This window comes from Trichomycterus rosablanca, chromosome 7, assembly GCF_030014385.1.
Source record: "Trichomycterus rosablanca isolate fTriRos1 chromosome 7, fTriRos1.hap1, whole genome shotgun sequence".
Lineage (NCBI taxonomy): Eukaryota > Metazoa > Chordata > Actinopteri > Siluriformes > Trichomycteridae > Trichomycterus > Trichomycterus rosablanca.
The window spans coordinates 32,844,398-32,862,180 of NC_085994.1; the positions used below are offsets into that span (position 1 = coordinate 32,844,398).

At 33.5% G+C, this 17,783-nt stretch overlaps 1 protein-coding gene across 1 annotated transcript in view; it reads left to right on the plus strand.

Moving 5' to 3' along the window:
* The first annotated feature begins 7,658 nt into the window (after positions 1-7,658).
* The window catches only part of prdm16 (PR domain containing 16), a 322,591-nt gene continuing 312,466 nt past the window's right edge, over positions 7,659-17,783 (plus strand). Inside the window, 1 exon segment of the mRNA XM_062999239.1 lies at positions 7,659-8,202. Within this exon segment, the coding sequence (XP_062855309.1) occupies positions 8,166-8,202 (37 nt within the window). The 5' untranslated portion in view covers positions 7,659-8,165.

The window sequence follows — 17,783 nt, forward strand, 5'->3', positions numbered from 1 at the left end:
AAAGACTAAGTTACTGTTGACTATTTTAATATCACTGCTACTAAGCAAGAAAAGCCACTAGACCACTAGAGCCTAACACTAGACTTAGGCAGTATTTACTGAATTATAAACCCCAGACTGCCCAGTTTTTTAATTTTTAATTTTTTAATTTTTAATTTTTTTTTTTTGGAAAAAACTATGGCTCCTCTTTAAACATCGTTGGTTGGCAACAACATATTTAAACTTAATGTTGCGTGAAAGTTCTGTTTTTACTAAAGTGGCTATAAAATACCCATGTAAATAACTTTGCTCATTCAGAGACTCGTTCTGGAAGTCACCATTATGTAAAACCCAGCTTTATTTGCACTACACACCCTCTTTCTTGTTTTAAAGTCTTGCGCTTTTTGTGTATAGTTTTGTTTTTCAATCAATCAGCCCGTGTTTCTACAGTTCTTAAAGCATTTTCAGTAACCTCTTTCTGTTTTGTTCCGAGGGCCATTGAGTGTTAATGCCATTTACAGAACTCCTGGCTTTGTGTATGGGGGTAGGGGTGGGAGGGCAACGCGTGGTGCTGCAGCCCCACCTCGAATTTCCCATGTTTACTTAGTCATTACATACACTATTAGCGTCTAGGTGCCAAAGAGCCAATGTTAATGTCGAAACAGCTCTATGTTGTGGTGGATTCGAACCCCTGATTATTTTACCCGGAGCCACGAATGGGTGGATATTTTCTATAGAGTGGTTGAGATGTTATCATGGTGTAACACATAAGCTGGACTCTATTCTAGCATGGCTAAAGCTTCGGTTTCAGTATAAACGTGTAGGCCTGCGACCAAACTGATGTGGGTCATGGATTTTTCTAATTAGTCCTACTACAGTACAGCTAATTATTTGCAATAACACCACTCCTGTTGCCCTTATTGGGATTGCTTTATTTTTAAACATTGTTCAAGTGTTTAGTTTAAATTAAGTGGAGATTTATTTTTAGTCCTTTTTATTAATGGTTATGGCAAATTGCCCTAATTTACCATTTAAATCATTGTATTATTGTCTATTATATATGTACATAAGTCATCCTACTGTTCTTGATCGCGTTTTTAATAATAAAAAATATATATCGTGCAATATGTTAAATGTCACTTAGTATTAGTGTTTTAGTGTTGCGTTAAAAATGCTTGTTTCTCAAATCTATAGATTAGAATATATTAAAAGTCAAAAAAACATTTTTATTGGTTATATAATTTACAAAACAACAATGTGGCATTTTAATAAAAAAAGTATTATTAATGTCTCAAAATATCTGATACAACGGAATTTAAAATGTCAATATGTTCATTTTGTATAAATATAAATTACTGGTTATTTAAAAGATGCAACATGGGGAAAAAAGAGGGGAAATATATAAAAGAAAGGTGCAACACCAATGCCAACATTCTAAAGCAATTAAAAAATTTTAAAGTTTGTAATTGCACTTCACATACCCAGAAAAATTACATCAATTGATTTATAAATCTATTTTACAATAATGTCTGTAAAAATATATTACTATTAATACGATTAATGCATTTGTTTATTGCCAAACTATATCTAAAAATAGACACAATTCTGGAATGTGGACCTTTTATTCAACACATTGTAACATTGTATCCAAACAATATGACGTTTATACACTCGATTATAAAATATGCCTGTACATGGACTAAACGGTTATTTTAATGACATTATTTTAATCCACCCAATGCCCATTTGTGAAGGGCAGTGGTAGCTCAGTGGTTAGGGTACTGGACTAGTGATCAGAAGGTTGCCGGTTCAAGCCCCATCACCGCCAACTTGCCACTGTTGGGCCACTCAGCAAGGCCCTTAACCCTCGGTTGTTCAAATCGTGTTCAGTCATAATTGTAAGTCACTTTGGAAGTAAATGTAATTTGAATCTGTCCACTCATTGTTTTCCGTGTTTTTAATAAAATGTAACTGCACAAAGAAAATAATTGGAAGTAATAGATAAATAGTAGATACAGAGATATTCTATAAAATGACAACCTAATAATCATTTACAAAACGTAATGTGAAGAAACATATCAAACAACGGTTATTGTGCCATTTAAAATTTTTATTTGAATTAATACCATTCATTTTTCATCAGAATTATACAAACAGAAATTAATTCATACTATCTGTCAAATCATGACTCTATATTCAAAGATAAATGATTTTAATGTATAAAATAAATGCAGCCTGATATCTTGGCTGTGTCCCAAACTTCATACTACTTCACTGATAATACACATTTCAGATGACAGAATTTAATATGTACAGTATAAACGCGATTAGGTTTAGGGCCATGAGGATAATAACACCTATTTTCCGGGGTGCTGGAGCTCTTTTTCACTCCAGCACTTAAACCACAAGAGAAAAACGACATTAGTCTGGAGAGAAAATCCTGAATTCAAATGCGCTGTTAGATCGTCACCACGTTTCCAAGAGCTCGTAAAAAACAGACGTTTAAATGACGCAGAAAACGAACCAATGCTTATAGTTACAGTTAATTGTTTAAAAAAAACTGTTGATCTCTATAAAATCAGTCGTCTTATATAAGATAAAATTACATTAGTGAACGATATGTCTTATATCAGATACAATTACATTAGTGAACTATATAAGTCTTATATAAGAGAAAATTACATTAGTAAAATATATGTCTTATATAAGAGAAAATTACATTAGTAAAATATATGTCTTATATAAGAGAAAATTACATTGGTGAAATATATAAGTCTTATATAAGATACAATTACATTAGTGAACTATGTCTTATATAAGTGAAAATTACATTAGTAAAATATATAAGTCTTATATAAGAGAAAATTACATTAGTGAAATATGTAAGTCTTATATAAGATAAAATTACATTAGTGAACTATATAAGTCTTATATAAGAGAAAATTACATTAGTGAATTATATGTCTTATATAAGAGAAAATTACATTAGTGAAATATATGTCTTATAATATATGTCTTATATAAGATAAAATTCCATCAGTGAACTATATAAATCTTATGTAAGAGAAAATTACATCAGTGAACTATATAAATCGTATGAGAAAATCAGTGAACTAAACAGAGAATCGTTTTTGTTCTGGTTATTCCAGGCTGGATATTGGATGAATTAGGCTGTTTCACCTTTTGATAATTCATAAAAAGGAATCACCAGTAAATACATAAAGCAAAAATAATTGATTTTTGTAAGCATTTACACGATAATAATACAAATAATATCAATAATAAAGCAAAGCAATTATTTCACAATCACCTTATTGATCTTTGAGTTTTCAAGGATAACTCAATGTTATAACGACGTTTTATTCTCAGTTTGCTTTTTCTACACATTTCTAAAATAATTAATTAATTAGAATCAAATGTTTTGATGTATTGTGATTTGTCAATGTGTTCGAATAAATTAGATGGCTTCAATTACCTGTTGCATATATGCCTAGATAATACTATTTAAAACTAATATTATGCTTGCATTACAGCTATGACATTACGTTATCCATAATAGTATTTACATATTAATCACAAATAAGTATTCGACAGTATTTCCAATCATTCAAAGTCAAACAAACTTGTTTTCTGTTGGTTGAAAGGTGTTAATTCTGGCACAACAAGCTATAAGGATAGTGAGAATCTTATTATAATTAGTAGTAGCATTGTTGTTGTTGTTGTTGTTGTTTTTTGGGAGTTTTCTTTAGTACTATCAATGTTAAAACACGCCGATTAAATCTAGTATTAATTTCCTTCCTTAAACGAATGGTTGATAGGACACGTCGAGTTTAGGTCAAAGCCCTAATGAAATTCTTCCTCATCAGTCAGTCAAGTGCAGGACGTCTGAGTCTAGAAAAAGAAAGCAAATAAACAATTTATTCTTTCTAAAACAAACAAATGATAATTTAACAAACCTTTATTTAATATACTAATCTTACACAAGTCTGTATCGAACCTACATGTTCTTTTATACTGAGGCTACTGAGAAAAAGGCTTCTGTTTCTATTCCCAAAATGTTCAGTAGTTTATCAAACCAAATGTCGGATTGTAAAAAAAATATATATGTATTTGATCACAGATCAAACATCAGTCGACAAGCTTTACTGTCAACGACAGCTTAAATAAAATATCTTGAAAAAGGGAAACTGTTTGATATGAAAAGCCGCCTGGTCCCATGAGGACGCTCAACTGTGAGAGGTCAGCCAGATCCCCATATGAGAGCCAAGTATTCTAATTGAACAAAAATGGTTGATGTTTCGTTCATTCTGCAAAATATGCACAAAAATTAACATGTAAATGACAAATAAACACAATAATAATAATAATTTTCAACCTCCTTTCCCTTTGTGTTTTCAGGTAGGCTCCGGAACTACCCCGACCTTGATCAGGATTAAGCGGTTATTGAATATGAAAAAAAAGAAATCAATTAATGAATGAACGAACTTAATAATAATAATAATAATAATAATAATAATAATAATAATAATCTGCGACCTTCTTGCGCTTCTTTTCCAGGTAGGCTCTGGAGCTACTCCGACCTTGATCAGGATTCAGTGGTTATTAAAGATGCATAAAGAAATCAATTAATGAATTAATAAACTTATGGATTATACTACTACTACTACTACTACTACTACTACTACTAATAATAATAATAATAATAATAATAATAATCTGCGACCTTCTTGCGCTTAGTTTCTAGGTAGGCTCTGGAACTACCCCGACCTTGATCAGGATTCAGTGGTTATTTAAGATGCATAAAGTAATGAATTAATAAACTTATGAATTATAATATTATTATTATTAATAATAATAATAATAATAATAATAATAATAATAATAATAATAATAATAATAACAATAATTATAATAATAATTATAATAATAGTAATCTGCGACCCTCCTGGGCTTCGCTTCCAGATAGGCTCCTGAACTACCCCGACCATGATCAGGATTAAGCGGTTATTAAATTTGAAATATTGAATCAATTAATGAATTAATAAACTTATGGATTATACTACTACTACTACTACTACTACTACTACTACTACTACAACTAATAATAATAATCTGCGACCTTCTTGCACTTTGTTTCCAGGTAGGCTCTGGAGCTACTCCGACCTTGATCAGGATTCAGTGGTTATTTAGGATTCATAAAGAAATGAATTAATGAATTAATAAACTTATGGATTATGTTATTATTATTATTATTAATAATAATAATAATAATAATAATAATAATAATAATAATAATATTAATAATAATAATAATAATAATAATAATAATAATAACACTCTGCGTCTTTCCTGGGCATCGTTCCCAGATAGGCTCCGGAACTACCCAGACCTTGATCAGGATTAAGCGGTTATTAAATATGAAATATTGAATCAGTTAGTGAATGAATAAACGAAATAATAATAATAATAATAATAATCTGCGACCTTCTTGGGCTTCGTTTCCAGGTAGGCTCTGGAGCTACTCCGACCTTGATCAGGATTAAGCAGTTATTAAAGATGCATAAAGAAATCAATTAATTAATAAACATGAATAAAAATAATACTAATAATACTAATAATAATAATAATCTGCGACCTTCTTGCGCTTCGTTTTCAGGTACGCTCTGGAGCTACTTCGACCTTGATCAGGATTAACCAGTTATTAAAGATGATTAAAGAAATCAATTAATGACTCAATAAACTTATGAACATTATTATTATTGTTAATTATTATTAACAATAACAATAATCTGCGACCTTCTTGCGCCTTGTTTTCGGATAGGCACTAGACCTACCACGACTTTGATCAAAACTCGAGACAGTGGTTATTATGTATGAATGGATGAATACATTAACTAATGAATGAATCATTATCATCTTCAACCTTGTTGTGTTTCCAGGTAGGCTCTGGCACTACCGCGACCCTGATCAGGATTAAGATGGTGTTAAAGGTAGGCCTAAGTACATCAAATAATGACTAATAATAATAATCACATGATTACGTCCTGTTTTTAATTTTAAAAAGCCAGCTAGGATTTATCTTTACGTTTAATTTACATTGCTGAAGACAGTCTATGTAAGGTATTTTTTATGTAAGTGTATGTAAAGTGGTTTAGGGGTGCAGCATAACCTCGCCCTCAGACAGCCAGACGTGCAATCTCAAACGTTAAAAAATGCAAAATTCAAACCCTGGACTTGAATGGATGAGTGAATAAATCGCACACAGATGTAGAGGAATGGTACTCACCCTCTTACCGACCCGTTTTCCTTCTCTCGCCGCTACCTGCACACAGATTTGCCGCAACGCTTCTTTTAGCGCACAATCAATCTACAGATCAAAAATGACGCTCACAGTGGTTCCATATGAGCCGACACGCTTAACGCCGAATACAGACCCAGAACCCGGTCTGAACGCGGCTTCCTCTTCCATCTACCTCTCCCTTTACCTCTGCCTTTACCTCTCCCTTTACCTCTGCCTTTACCTCTGCCTCTGCTCCTTCCTCTCTCTCCCCCTCTCCCTCCTTCGAACCCAGGCTCGCCTTCACTTTAGCCAGCGGCAGAAACAATGCAGAGTGTGTGCGCACATATGAACAGTTTTCATAGCACATTAAATATTCATATTCAATGATTTCTTTTTTTTTAGTAAAACGTAACAATTGATTTTAAGATCCAGATCGTAAAAATGTACAATAAACTGAACATCATATATATGATTATGTTAAAATTCTGAAAATCTTTAGTCACCCACCAAAAAGACAAACTGTACTGTTCACTGTTCTTCCAACTGATGCTATGGATAAACTATTTTGTTTCTTTAAAGTACCCTTTGATGGTTCTTAATCACTTTGACTTTAACCCACAATGCAGTGAAGAACTATTTTCACCACTATATTTTGTTAATTAGTGACACTGGAAACTAAAAGAAATTCTATAATAAAGATTCCATATAAATAAAAAAGTTGATTTTAATTCCTCATTCATACATTTTAGAGAACAATTTTTATAATAATAGTAATAATAATACAACAACAACAACAATAATAATAATAATACATGTAACCCAAAATTGCTTTTTATTTTTACTTAAAAAATTAAGAGTGTAAAAAAATCTCAAAAATGATTGTTCACCTTGTGAGAAACACAAACAATTAAAACATGAATTCAATATATGAAGTTGGGCCAGATCTGTTAACTTTGTACTCCTGTTCTACATTCTACATTCTAACAGGGTCTGACGCCAACTACTTGAAAACTACTTGAATGTTGACTGACTTGACACTTTCACAGCATTAGAATAATCTGTGCAGGAATGAAGTGCACAGCCCAGCTACTGTTTACACTTGTGACTTACTTACTTGCAGAATAATACACAACAGCTTTAAGATCATTTACATTTTTTTTAAATTATTTAACTTTCTTTCTCTATTGATGTTTGTGTTGAAAAGTAGCATGCAGCAGGTTTATTCTTAATAACAAAATATTTTGCCATTAACTTTTTAGCCTTAATAATGAGTAAATTCTATTCCATACATTAACGTACACACTGTTACCCTCGATAGTATTTCCCTCCCTAACAGTTACATACCACAGCTTTAAAAACAATACAAGACAATGTACACTTTTGATGAGTACACCCGTTTAATAATAATAATAATAATAATACTGGTTCATACATTACCTTACACACATTGGATTAACGCATTCATTCCGTTGACTATTTTTCTAAATAAGTTAAAACTCGAACCACCATGCTGAATGATGACTTTTTCTGGTCCAGCGTTGGTCAGTATTGCGCAGGTTGGCGAAAACGGCGCTGTTCCTGAAGCGGAGTAGGAGTGTGTGCTCGTGAACGAGTGTGTGTGTGTGTGTGTGTGTGTTGGGGGGGCACGATGGTTCGGATCGAGGAAAAGGGAGGAGGAGGGAGGGAGGGAAAGAGATAAGTGATCTGAAGGAGAGACGATAGGACAAAAAAAAAGTGATGATGATGAATACATTGGAAAGTTTTTTTGGCCCCGACGCCGGTGTCAGATTGAATGGCCTGTGCGCATGTGCGAAGGTGTCCGAACTGACAATGCTCGTGAGATGAAGATAGTGCTGCTGCCGCTTCTGAGCTCAAGGAGGACGAGAGGAATCCACAAGCCGACGAGATGAGATCCAAAGCGAGGGCGAGAAAACTGGCCAAAAGTAGGTGCCCACTCTTTTGCCTTATTTGCCTGCTTTTCGCTTCTTTCCCCCTTTCCCGTTTGCGCTCGTCATTTTCATTGATTAGTTCCAGGAGTCCATGTGGCTTGTTCGCTTAGATGAATATCCATGTGCATATTGTATTATTCCTCTGATCGAACTGAACCGCAGAAAGTTCGCATGGCCGATCCACCGTACGCGCTGTGTACAGTCTCAGTGTGGGAGAAGTTTCAGACGTGAATGCGCAGCCGCTTGGTTTTGGCGCAGAAGAGAATGAAAGCATCGCTAAAACTGCGCTCTTGCAATGCCGCCTTTTCGTAGTCGCTCACGCCGTGGAGAAACCGTTGCTCGAAAAGTTAGTCGAAACTTGTCGGAAGGGATAGTTAACTTTTTTTATTGAGTCTTGTGAAATAATATTCCAGGCTTTTGAAATAGTGGGCGCTCTCGCACTGCGCATGGCCAAGGCGACCCCAGCAAAACTCTCTCTCCGGCAAGTGGATATCAAACACAGGAGGGGATCCGATTCCTAAATATATTTTTCTTTCTTTTTTGTGGATTTGCAACTTTGTTTTTAATACAAACTGCATTGATTTGGGTTCCTTTTTTATTTTGGAAACTCGTCGGGAAAGAAAGTGCTCTTTTCTGGACTTGCTATGCGTCTGTGGACTGTTTTCAGTATTATCATGTCATAATTAAGATCGTATTTGTTTCTGCTTTGATGTTTTGTTTTGATTGTGACGTCAAGGTTGGAAACTTCAATCAGTCTGCATGCTGCTTTTATACTATTGATATTGGGAGATCAGATTGTTAGGGTTTTACATTCTTTAATATGTAATGCAAGGTATTTTAACATAACCGTGGACTTGTGGACTTGTGGACTAGCCTGAGTTAGAAATGTCATTTGCACTTTTAAGCACACGATGCGTTTTAAAATTTATTGCACGTATTTTAATATGCATAAGTTTAAGGACTAGGCTGAAAAAAAGGGAAATGCCACTGTGCATTTACAAGCTCGCAACGTGCAGAACAAATACTTCTGCATTCAGACTGCAGTCATTGGTGTGCATTTCAGTGCATTTCACTTGCATGTAGCCTGTTGTTTTTCCCACGATCAGCAGTGTAATATTAATTTTTACACTTGCAAGCACACCATGTGCAAAACAACACATCGTTTAACTGGCAGACGTTTGAGTGCATTTAATTAGTAGATTTCTAGCCACGATCTGCGTTGTTTTGCATATATTCAATCAAGTGAATTCACTAATTGAATTAAATTACACACTGCTAAACTATATGAAGTATAGGAAATATGTCTGAGTTAAATTAATGATATTTTCTATAATTATGCTGGGTATGTGACATGTTAGACAGTGGAAGTCTGCAGAGATTATTGTGTAAATTGTTTTACGCAGTTGAGAGAATTTATGTACTTACCTGGTTTAATTGTTGACAATATATATCATAAACACTCGTTTGTTTTGGAATATATATATATATATATATATATATATATATATATATATATATATATATATATATATATATATATATATGAATTGATGAACTGATGTGGGCGCTCTAATTTCAATTGAATACTTTCTATGAACTATAGAAAATATGTTGAATTAAATTACACACTGCTAATTGAATTAAATTACACACTGCTAAACTATATGAAGTATAGGAAATATGTCTGAGTTAAATTATTCATATTTTTTATAATTATGCTGGGTAAGTTTTTTGACATGTTAGACAGTGGAAGTCTGCAGACATTATTGTGTAAATTGTTTTACGCAGTTGAGAGAATTTATGGACTTACCTGGTTTAATTGTTGACAATATATATCATAAACACTCGTTTTTTTTATATATATATGTGTGTGTGTATATATATACATATATATACATACATATACAATATTGCATTTTTGCTGAACTGATGTTCAATTCAATTGAATCGACTAATTTCAATTGAGCATTTTCATGTTGCATTCAAGTAATAGCCAATCCGTCCCAAAAAAGCACCCCCACTAAACTAAATAGGCTAGCTTTTTAAACTAGTATTACTCATTGTTGCTATGGAAATTTTGCTGCAAAGTAATGTAATTCTCTTTAATTAATTCATTTATATCTTTGCAATATAGATAATGAAATACATAACAATATTTCTACTTAATATGAATACTTAATAATTAATATCGTTTTACTCAGTGATTTTATTTCAAGCTTAAATACTGTAAATTGTTGTTTGTGTTAGATTAATTGACAATTTTAATACAACGATTCATGCACAGCACTAGATTAATGACCTGTTGATCTAGGTTAACGCACGTTACCTCGTCATAAACTAACAAAGCAAGAAGAACGTTAAGGAATTTAAATTAGTCATGTCCATTTCCTAAACTCCACAGTATGCACATGCAGCATGCACGGTTTGTTGTTGTGAATATATTTTCTTGAATTAAGCGTATTTAAATGTCTCTCAGGCCTATGTGCTGCTATGTTGTTTGGATTTTCCCAGCTTGTTCTGTTTTACCCTGATCTGCATGCTTAAGGGTTTTAAAAGGTAAAAAGGTAAAGTGAGTCAGTAGCACCTCATGCTTGCTTTTAGTTTCGACACTTTGCGTGTCTTTGTTCGCAAAGACCCCCCCACCCCCCGACCACCCCCCCCCCCACCACACACACACACCTGCGACTTGTTTTCAACATGTCCTTTAGCTCCAATTCTGTCTTCTCACATCTTGATAAAGCATTGAAGGCCAGCCAGAACCTAAAGCCAGCGATCAGACCAGGCCTGCTGAACATTTCTCCCAGTCTGTACCTTCCATGTTACATGCATATAAAAAAAAAGGTTCAGAAGCGGATCAGCTGAACTGGATCGAGTGTGTCAAAACCGCTTCTCAAAAGAGTGTTATTTTTTCTAAGTGCCTATTACTATAGTAATACGCCAATAAAAATACATGGACGTGATGGCGGTACTGGTAGCTTCAACAAAATAGCTGAACACATTTCAAATTGTGTTAAATTAATATACAATATTTAAAAAGAAGATATTTAATAATATCTATTTGAAAATATTTTATCAATACAGGGATGTTTATGTAAATATTACGTAAATATTTCTAGCTACTTTTTATTTTTGTAAAGTATAAATTCGGTCAGATTATTATTATTATTATTGTTACTATTATTATTGTTATTATTGTTGTTGTTGTTGTTGTTATTATTGTTATTATTATTATACTTATTATTATTATACATCAATTTAAATGTAATTTAAAATTAATACAGATTCATAATGACTAATAATAATAATTTATGACAGTTAATGAAAATATAATAATAGTGATACTGCACAACATGTGACGTAATTATGCAATATGCCGATTCATAAACGAATAAAAATATTTCCCTAATTTAAATTTATGAATTATGAGTATTATAATTATACTTTTAATAATAATAATAATAATATTTATGACAGTTAATGAAAATATAATAAGTGATACTGCACAGCATGTGACGTAATTATGCAATATGCCGATTCATAAACGAATAAAAATATTTTCCCAATTTAAATGTATGTATTATAATTATACTTTTAATAATAATAATAATAATAATAATAATAATAACAATAATAATAATAATAATAATTATTATTATAAAACGCCGCTTGCTACGTTAATTACAATTAGGTATTTATTATTAACTCATTAAAATATAAAATACCAAACACCAAAAACAAACTCAAAGATTGCCATTTATTCGTTAAAATATTATAAGCTTTAAATTTCGGACGTGTCATACAAATTTCAGCCACATTAATGCGCACAAGTCGACGTCTTTACATTATTTCGTATACGTAAATTAAAACGACTTAGCCTTTTATTAGTTTTATTTTTTATTTATTTTATTTTATTTATTTTTTATATTTTTTTGATCTTCTAAATGCGCGGTGTGACTCATACCATTTAGCAGAATAGAATCCGTCCCAAAACCGCATCCCTACTAAACTAAATAGGCTAGCATTTTAAAATAGTGGATTACTCATGGTTGCTATGGAAACCTGCTGCAAAGGAATATTTTGACGTATTATTTTATGCGAATTGAGTCTTTGGTTCAAACCATTAACGCCACCGTAGTTCAACGCACAGGCACAAACGTACTGTTATTTTATACTTTCTGTTCCAATAAATGACCCTGTTAATTGCCCCTGTTTAGTCTTAATTAAACAGTGGTATTGGCTCTATTGACACAGCAGAATAAAGAACGTTGGTGCTACTGAGTACTTGTATTTTGATTTTGAAATTAATAGCCTCATTGAAAGCTTGTCCTTTGTGGAGTCAATTGCATAATGTAAACGTTATCAGGCTTATACATTACAATGTGTCTTCATTATACAGTATTTTCACTTAACTCTTTAACAGTATTTTGAACACTGCAACAAGAGTGCTTAATTAAATATTAAGGGTGGCTGCATGTGGAAGAATCCCAATTCAGGGCTGCACTGTTAAAACCCACTACAGCCAGCCATCTGCATCTCAGTTTCCTGCAGTGCATTGTATGAAGTCATCGATAAGGATTGGCACAGTTGGATTGTCCAGACTCTAATGGGTTATAGATACTTAGTCTACAGATATGTTTGGATTCTGCTGAGATTAGCAGGAAAAAAGGCATTCCCTGTAGCAGGAGTAAGCACAGTTTACTGCTGCCATGCTACTGGAGCATACATGTCTAGCTATATGTGTTAAGGTTAATAATAGAAACAAACTGTAAACTGGCAGATCGTTCAGTGCAGGCCATTCTAAGACGGCAGGGTGATGCCACTTTGGTAGATATAAAATCTTCACTAGTAGCAAGTACATGTCCAGACTGGCAGACTTGTAAAACGAGGGCCGTGATAAGTAGCCTGTGTTAATCCAGGCCAGTGCAATATAAATCCTTGAGAATGCATTGTTAAGTCATTATTTTTAAAATCAGACATTTCTGATCTGACTGAGCTGCTTTCATTTTAATGCCTTTTTTGAAGAGAAAAATATGGATCACACATTACAAGGTTTTTAAACAGCCTATGATGTTTTGACAGATGTAATAAAATCAAGCCAAAACACTATAAAACTGTGATATGAATAGTGTGCAACGTCTGGTAGAAGACTTAGGCAATCACCACAACCAGTGGATTTACACGATCACAATGGCTGATGTTTGGGTTTATATGGTGGGTAGTGCTTAAATCTTTTTTTAAGTATAATAATTGCTACATTTTTAGGCATAATCTCTGCTGCTGGAAGTTCTTCACTGAGATACTGTCAAAACTAGCACTTGTCTAAGTAGCACTTGAGTTTGACTGGCCAAAAAGGTGATAAACTGGTTAAAAGAATGTCTGCATGCGTGTTGGGGGTGGGGATGCTTGTGGACATGAGTATGTATAACTACAAGCTAATGAAAATGTCTTCCACCTCCACAGGTGTGCCAAAACCAAAGCACTGATTCACAATATGCAGTGTGAATTTGATATAAAAATTAAATTGTGGTTTTGATATTTTATACCTATGTGCACCCACATTTGTAGCGTAAAGGTTTTACAGTTCCTAAATGGTCGTGTGTTTAAAAAAAACTATCAGGAAGAATCTTTATCAAACCTTTTTATCATGTGGAAAGTACTTTTTGTGGTGGAAAAGGTTCCAGATCAAATGTGTCAGGATAAACGTAGGTAAACAAAAACTTGGTAAGGTTTCATTAAGTATTCAGAATGTTTCCTGTATAAAAAACACCCTAATAGTATTAGTGATTCTGACATATCATGGATTAGGCATCAAGTTGGTAAAATGATGATGAAGTAGAAATTATAGCTTGCTGTTTAGCTCCTGCGCTATGCGTATTGTGGGTAGCACAGCAGCTTGCCAGCTTTTGACTGCAGGTTTAGTTCATTGTAATATCAAAGATGTATTTAATGCAGCTTTTACTTAATAGTAGTAACTTGCAGTCGCTAATAGTAATGTAGTAATGTTTACCAAGTGACTGTTGCACTGAAGCTCAATGTGGCTTGTGGTGCTAATGAGAAGTCCAGACTGATTTGAAAGAATTTTTATACTGTTTACATTTAAGTTTCACTGTACATATATGATAAACTCTGAATAATTCAGTCATGATTAGTAATTCCTTTACAGGTTTAGTGTAGGGTTAAATACTGGTCAAATTATTTTTGTTTTATAATGTAGCTATGTACAGTAGTTCCCCATATTCTAGATGGGTAAAAATGATGGTAACTAAGCAGTAAAAATTAGTTGTGAAATCAGTTTGTGAATTTTTAACAAGGCAGCTTTTATTTACTAGTAGTAACTTGCAGTCGCTAATAGTAATGTAGTAATGTTTACCAAGTGACTGTTGCACTGAAGCTCAATGTAGCTTGTGTTGCTAATGAGAAGTCCAGACTGATTTGAAATAATTTTTATACTGTTTAAGTTTCATTGGACATAATTCAGTCATGATTAGTAATTTCTTTACAGGTTTAGTGTAAGGTTAAATCAAATTATTTTTGTTTTATAATGTAGCTAACTAGCTAAGACCAGACAACAGTTCCAAGGTTGCAAGGTTCCTACAAAGTAAAGTGGCAACAGCTTGCCCATGCCATTGTTATTCACTCTTCTTTCATTACCTGTTTTTGCAATCACGTATTGCCCTGTTCCTACTCAGGTGGTCAGACATAGTTGGACTGCAGCACATTATTTCGCCTTCCTCTTAAAATCTAGTCGTTGCTGCACCCCCAATTTCCATTTATTGAAGAATATACCTTGACATGTCTCCGTGCTGTGGAGCAGTACAGGCCGCAAATGTAGCCGAGGCAAGACAGCCATTACAAAACAGTTAAAGCCATGTCTGAGTGCAAGAGGAGCTTATCATGTTACAGCCTACGCTGTCTGCAGCTCCTCGGCCATGGAAGTGGGACAGGCTTGACATTTTTTTTCCTTCTAAGGTACTTTAGTAAGTGCCTGATATTTATTCAGGGTTAGTATTTCTTACATTATTACAGCAGATATTTAAAATGGAATAAGAGTTTTACTAAACTCTGTACATGTGTGCAGTTAAGTTGGCAAGAACCCATTTGACATTTCTTACAAATGCTGTATAGGAACTACTGTCATCAGGAAAGCTTATGCACTTATAAAGGCCTTATGGTATTTTAAATAAAATCTGAATTTTATGAGCAGACAACTTGGTCTCTGTCCACAAGATATTTATCCAATCAGCAGACAGATACTACTTCTACTTGCCTGTTAATCATTTTAGAAAGAATGAATGCATGTTTGTTGAGTTTAAAACCTATTCACTTCAGCTAAAACTGTAAGCTTCATGACAAATCATTGATCTCTCCTGTTATATATGCAGTATATTTATTCAAATTTATTCAGTGATTTTCTCATTTTAAATTACATTTGGTGAGCAAACAATTATATACACTATATGAACGCAATTGTGTTAACACCTGACCATGCTCTTGTAGGACTGATGATGGATGAGAAAGCCTGTCTTGCAATCAACATTCCAATTCATCCCAAAGGTGTTCAGTGGGGTTAAAGGTCAGGACTCTGCGCACAGAAGCAGAGTCATACTGGAACATAAAAGTGCACTCCCCGAACTGCCATGAATTAGGATGCATAGAATTTTCTTTAAAAAAAAATAAAAAAATTATATATATACTGTATATATATATATATATATATATATATATATATATATATATATATATATATATAACTTATTAGCAGTGGCTGTTTTATGAATGTTTTCTTTGTCGCTTGAAGATTTTCTTATTTAGCGTTTATTAGTCAGTTAGCTCTTTAACTAGTCTGTTAGTTTTTTTATCTACTGTGATTTATATAGTTTTACTGTGATTCATAATGTAGCTGCTGAATTGAGTCTGCCAAGCCAGGGTAGAGATTTTAGGCTGATGCTATCACTATGCTACAATGCAAAGATATTTTAGTAAACAAGATTACGTTCTTATTAAAAAATAGGCATAAATATGAGTAAAACCTTAATTTTGGTAAAAAATGTATATGCAATATGTATTCTAAGACTGTCACTTATTTTATAAGATGGACTGGGAAAAATATATAAACAAATTAAGTGTCTAAATTGACTAAATGTAATTACTTAAACTGTGTTTTTAATTTTTTCTTTCTAATGGCAGATGCAACTGACTTATAGATAGCATGACTTTTCACACAGAGCTGTTGTTATCTCAATCTATGTCTTTACAGCTTTAGGTTATTGCCAAAATCCACATGATACAGTATACAACAATATATAATGTACAGGGAGCAATATATATTGTACACTATATATAGCAGTAAATAGTGTTTTGGTAAACACCCATACTCCATCACAGATTTGACCTAATGAACTATGAGCTTCATTCATTCCTGGCTGCAGTCAACAAGGGTTTCATTTGCTGGCTTTAGACCCTCGTCACCTCACACTTCCTAGCACTCCAGAGATTGTATTCATTTCTTTTTTAGGTACATGGTGTTCCCCCTGCTTTAACTCACCTCATATATAATAAGCATGCGGTCAGGTTTTAATTGTTTGCTTGTAATGTTTCCATGTAATGTCTGAACCAATATGGACCATATTTCATATATTCTTCAGAATCCCTCCTATTCCTAATGTGTACTAATTCGTTACCTTAGAAGCTTGTCAGAACTGACTTATGTGGTGTTTCCCCATTCAGAATGGCTGCAGATAGTGACGTCGATACCTCACGTGGAAAAGCAGACATGCAGGGGGACGGACTTTACTAACAGTAGTTAGGGCACAGTGAGAAATAATTAACCCAAGACTCGTGTTTAGTGCTGCTAATTTTAGGCTGTAAAATCTTTGTGTCATAGCTCTAGTTGAGAAAGTGCAAGTAAAGTTTCCATGCAGTAAATGTAGGTGACCATTGTGATGTTGTTGTAGACAATTTAAAGGTTTAAAATGCTGGTTAAAAAAAATACAATATTGGAATCAATTGCCAATAAATATATTTAAGTCCTAATTATTTTAACCTGACAACACATACACCGACCAGCCATAACATTATGACCACTGACAGGTGAAGTGAATAACACTGATTATCTCTTCATCACGGACCTGTTATTAGCCAGCAAGTGAACATTTTATCTATAGAGGGGTGTCTATCTTGTGGGGTGTTCTTGGTCTGCAATGGTCAGTATCTATGAAAAGTGGTCCAAGGCAGGAAGAGTGGTAAACTGGTGACAGGGTCATGGGCGGCCAAGGCTCATTGATGCACGTGGGGAGAGAAGGCTGGCCCGTGTGGTCCGATCCAACAGACGAGCTACTGTAGCTCAAATTGCTGAAGAAGTTAATGCTGGTTCTGATAGAAGGGTGTCATAATACGCATATGCGTATGGGGCAGCAAAAGGGGGGCCAACACAATATTAGGAAGGTGGTTACAATGTTATGTCTGATCGGTGTACCTATTAAAATTTAATATTAAAAATAAAGTATATTTTGTATATTTGTTGTATATATTTTTTTAAGTTAACCTACTGTAAACGTCAAAAAAACAAACTGTGG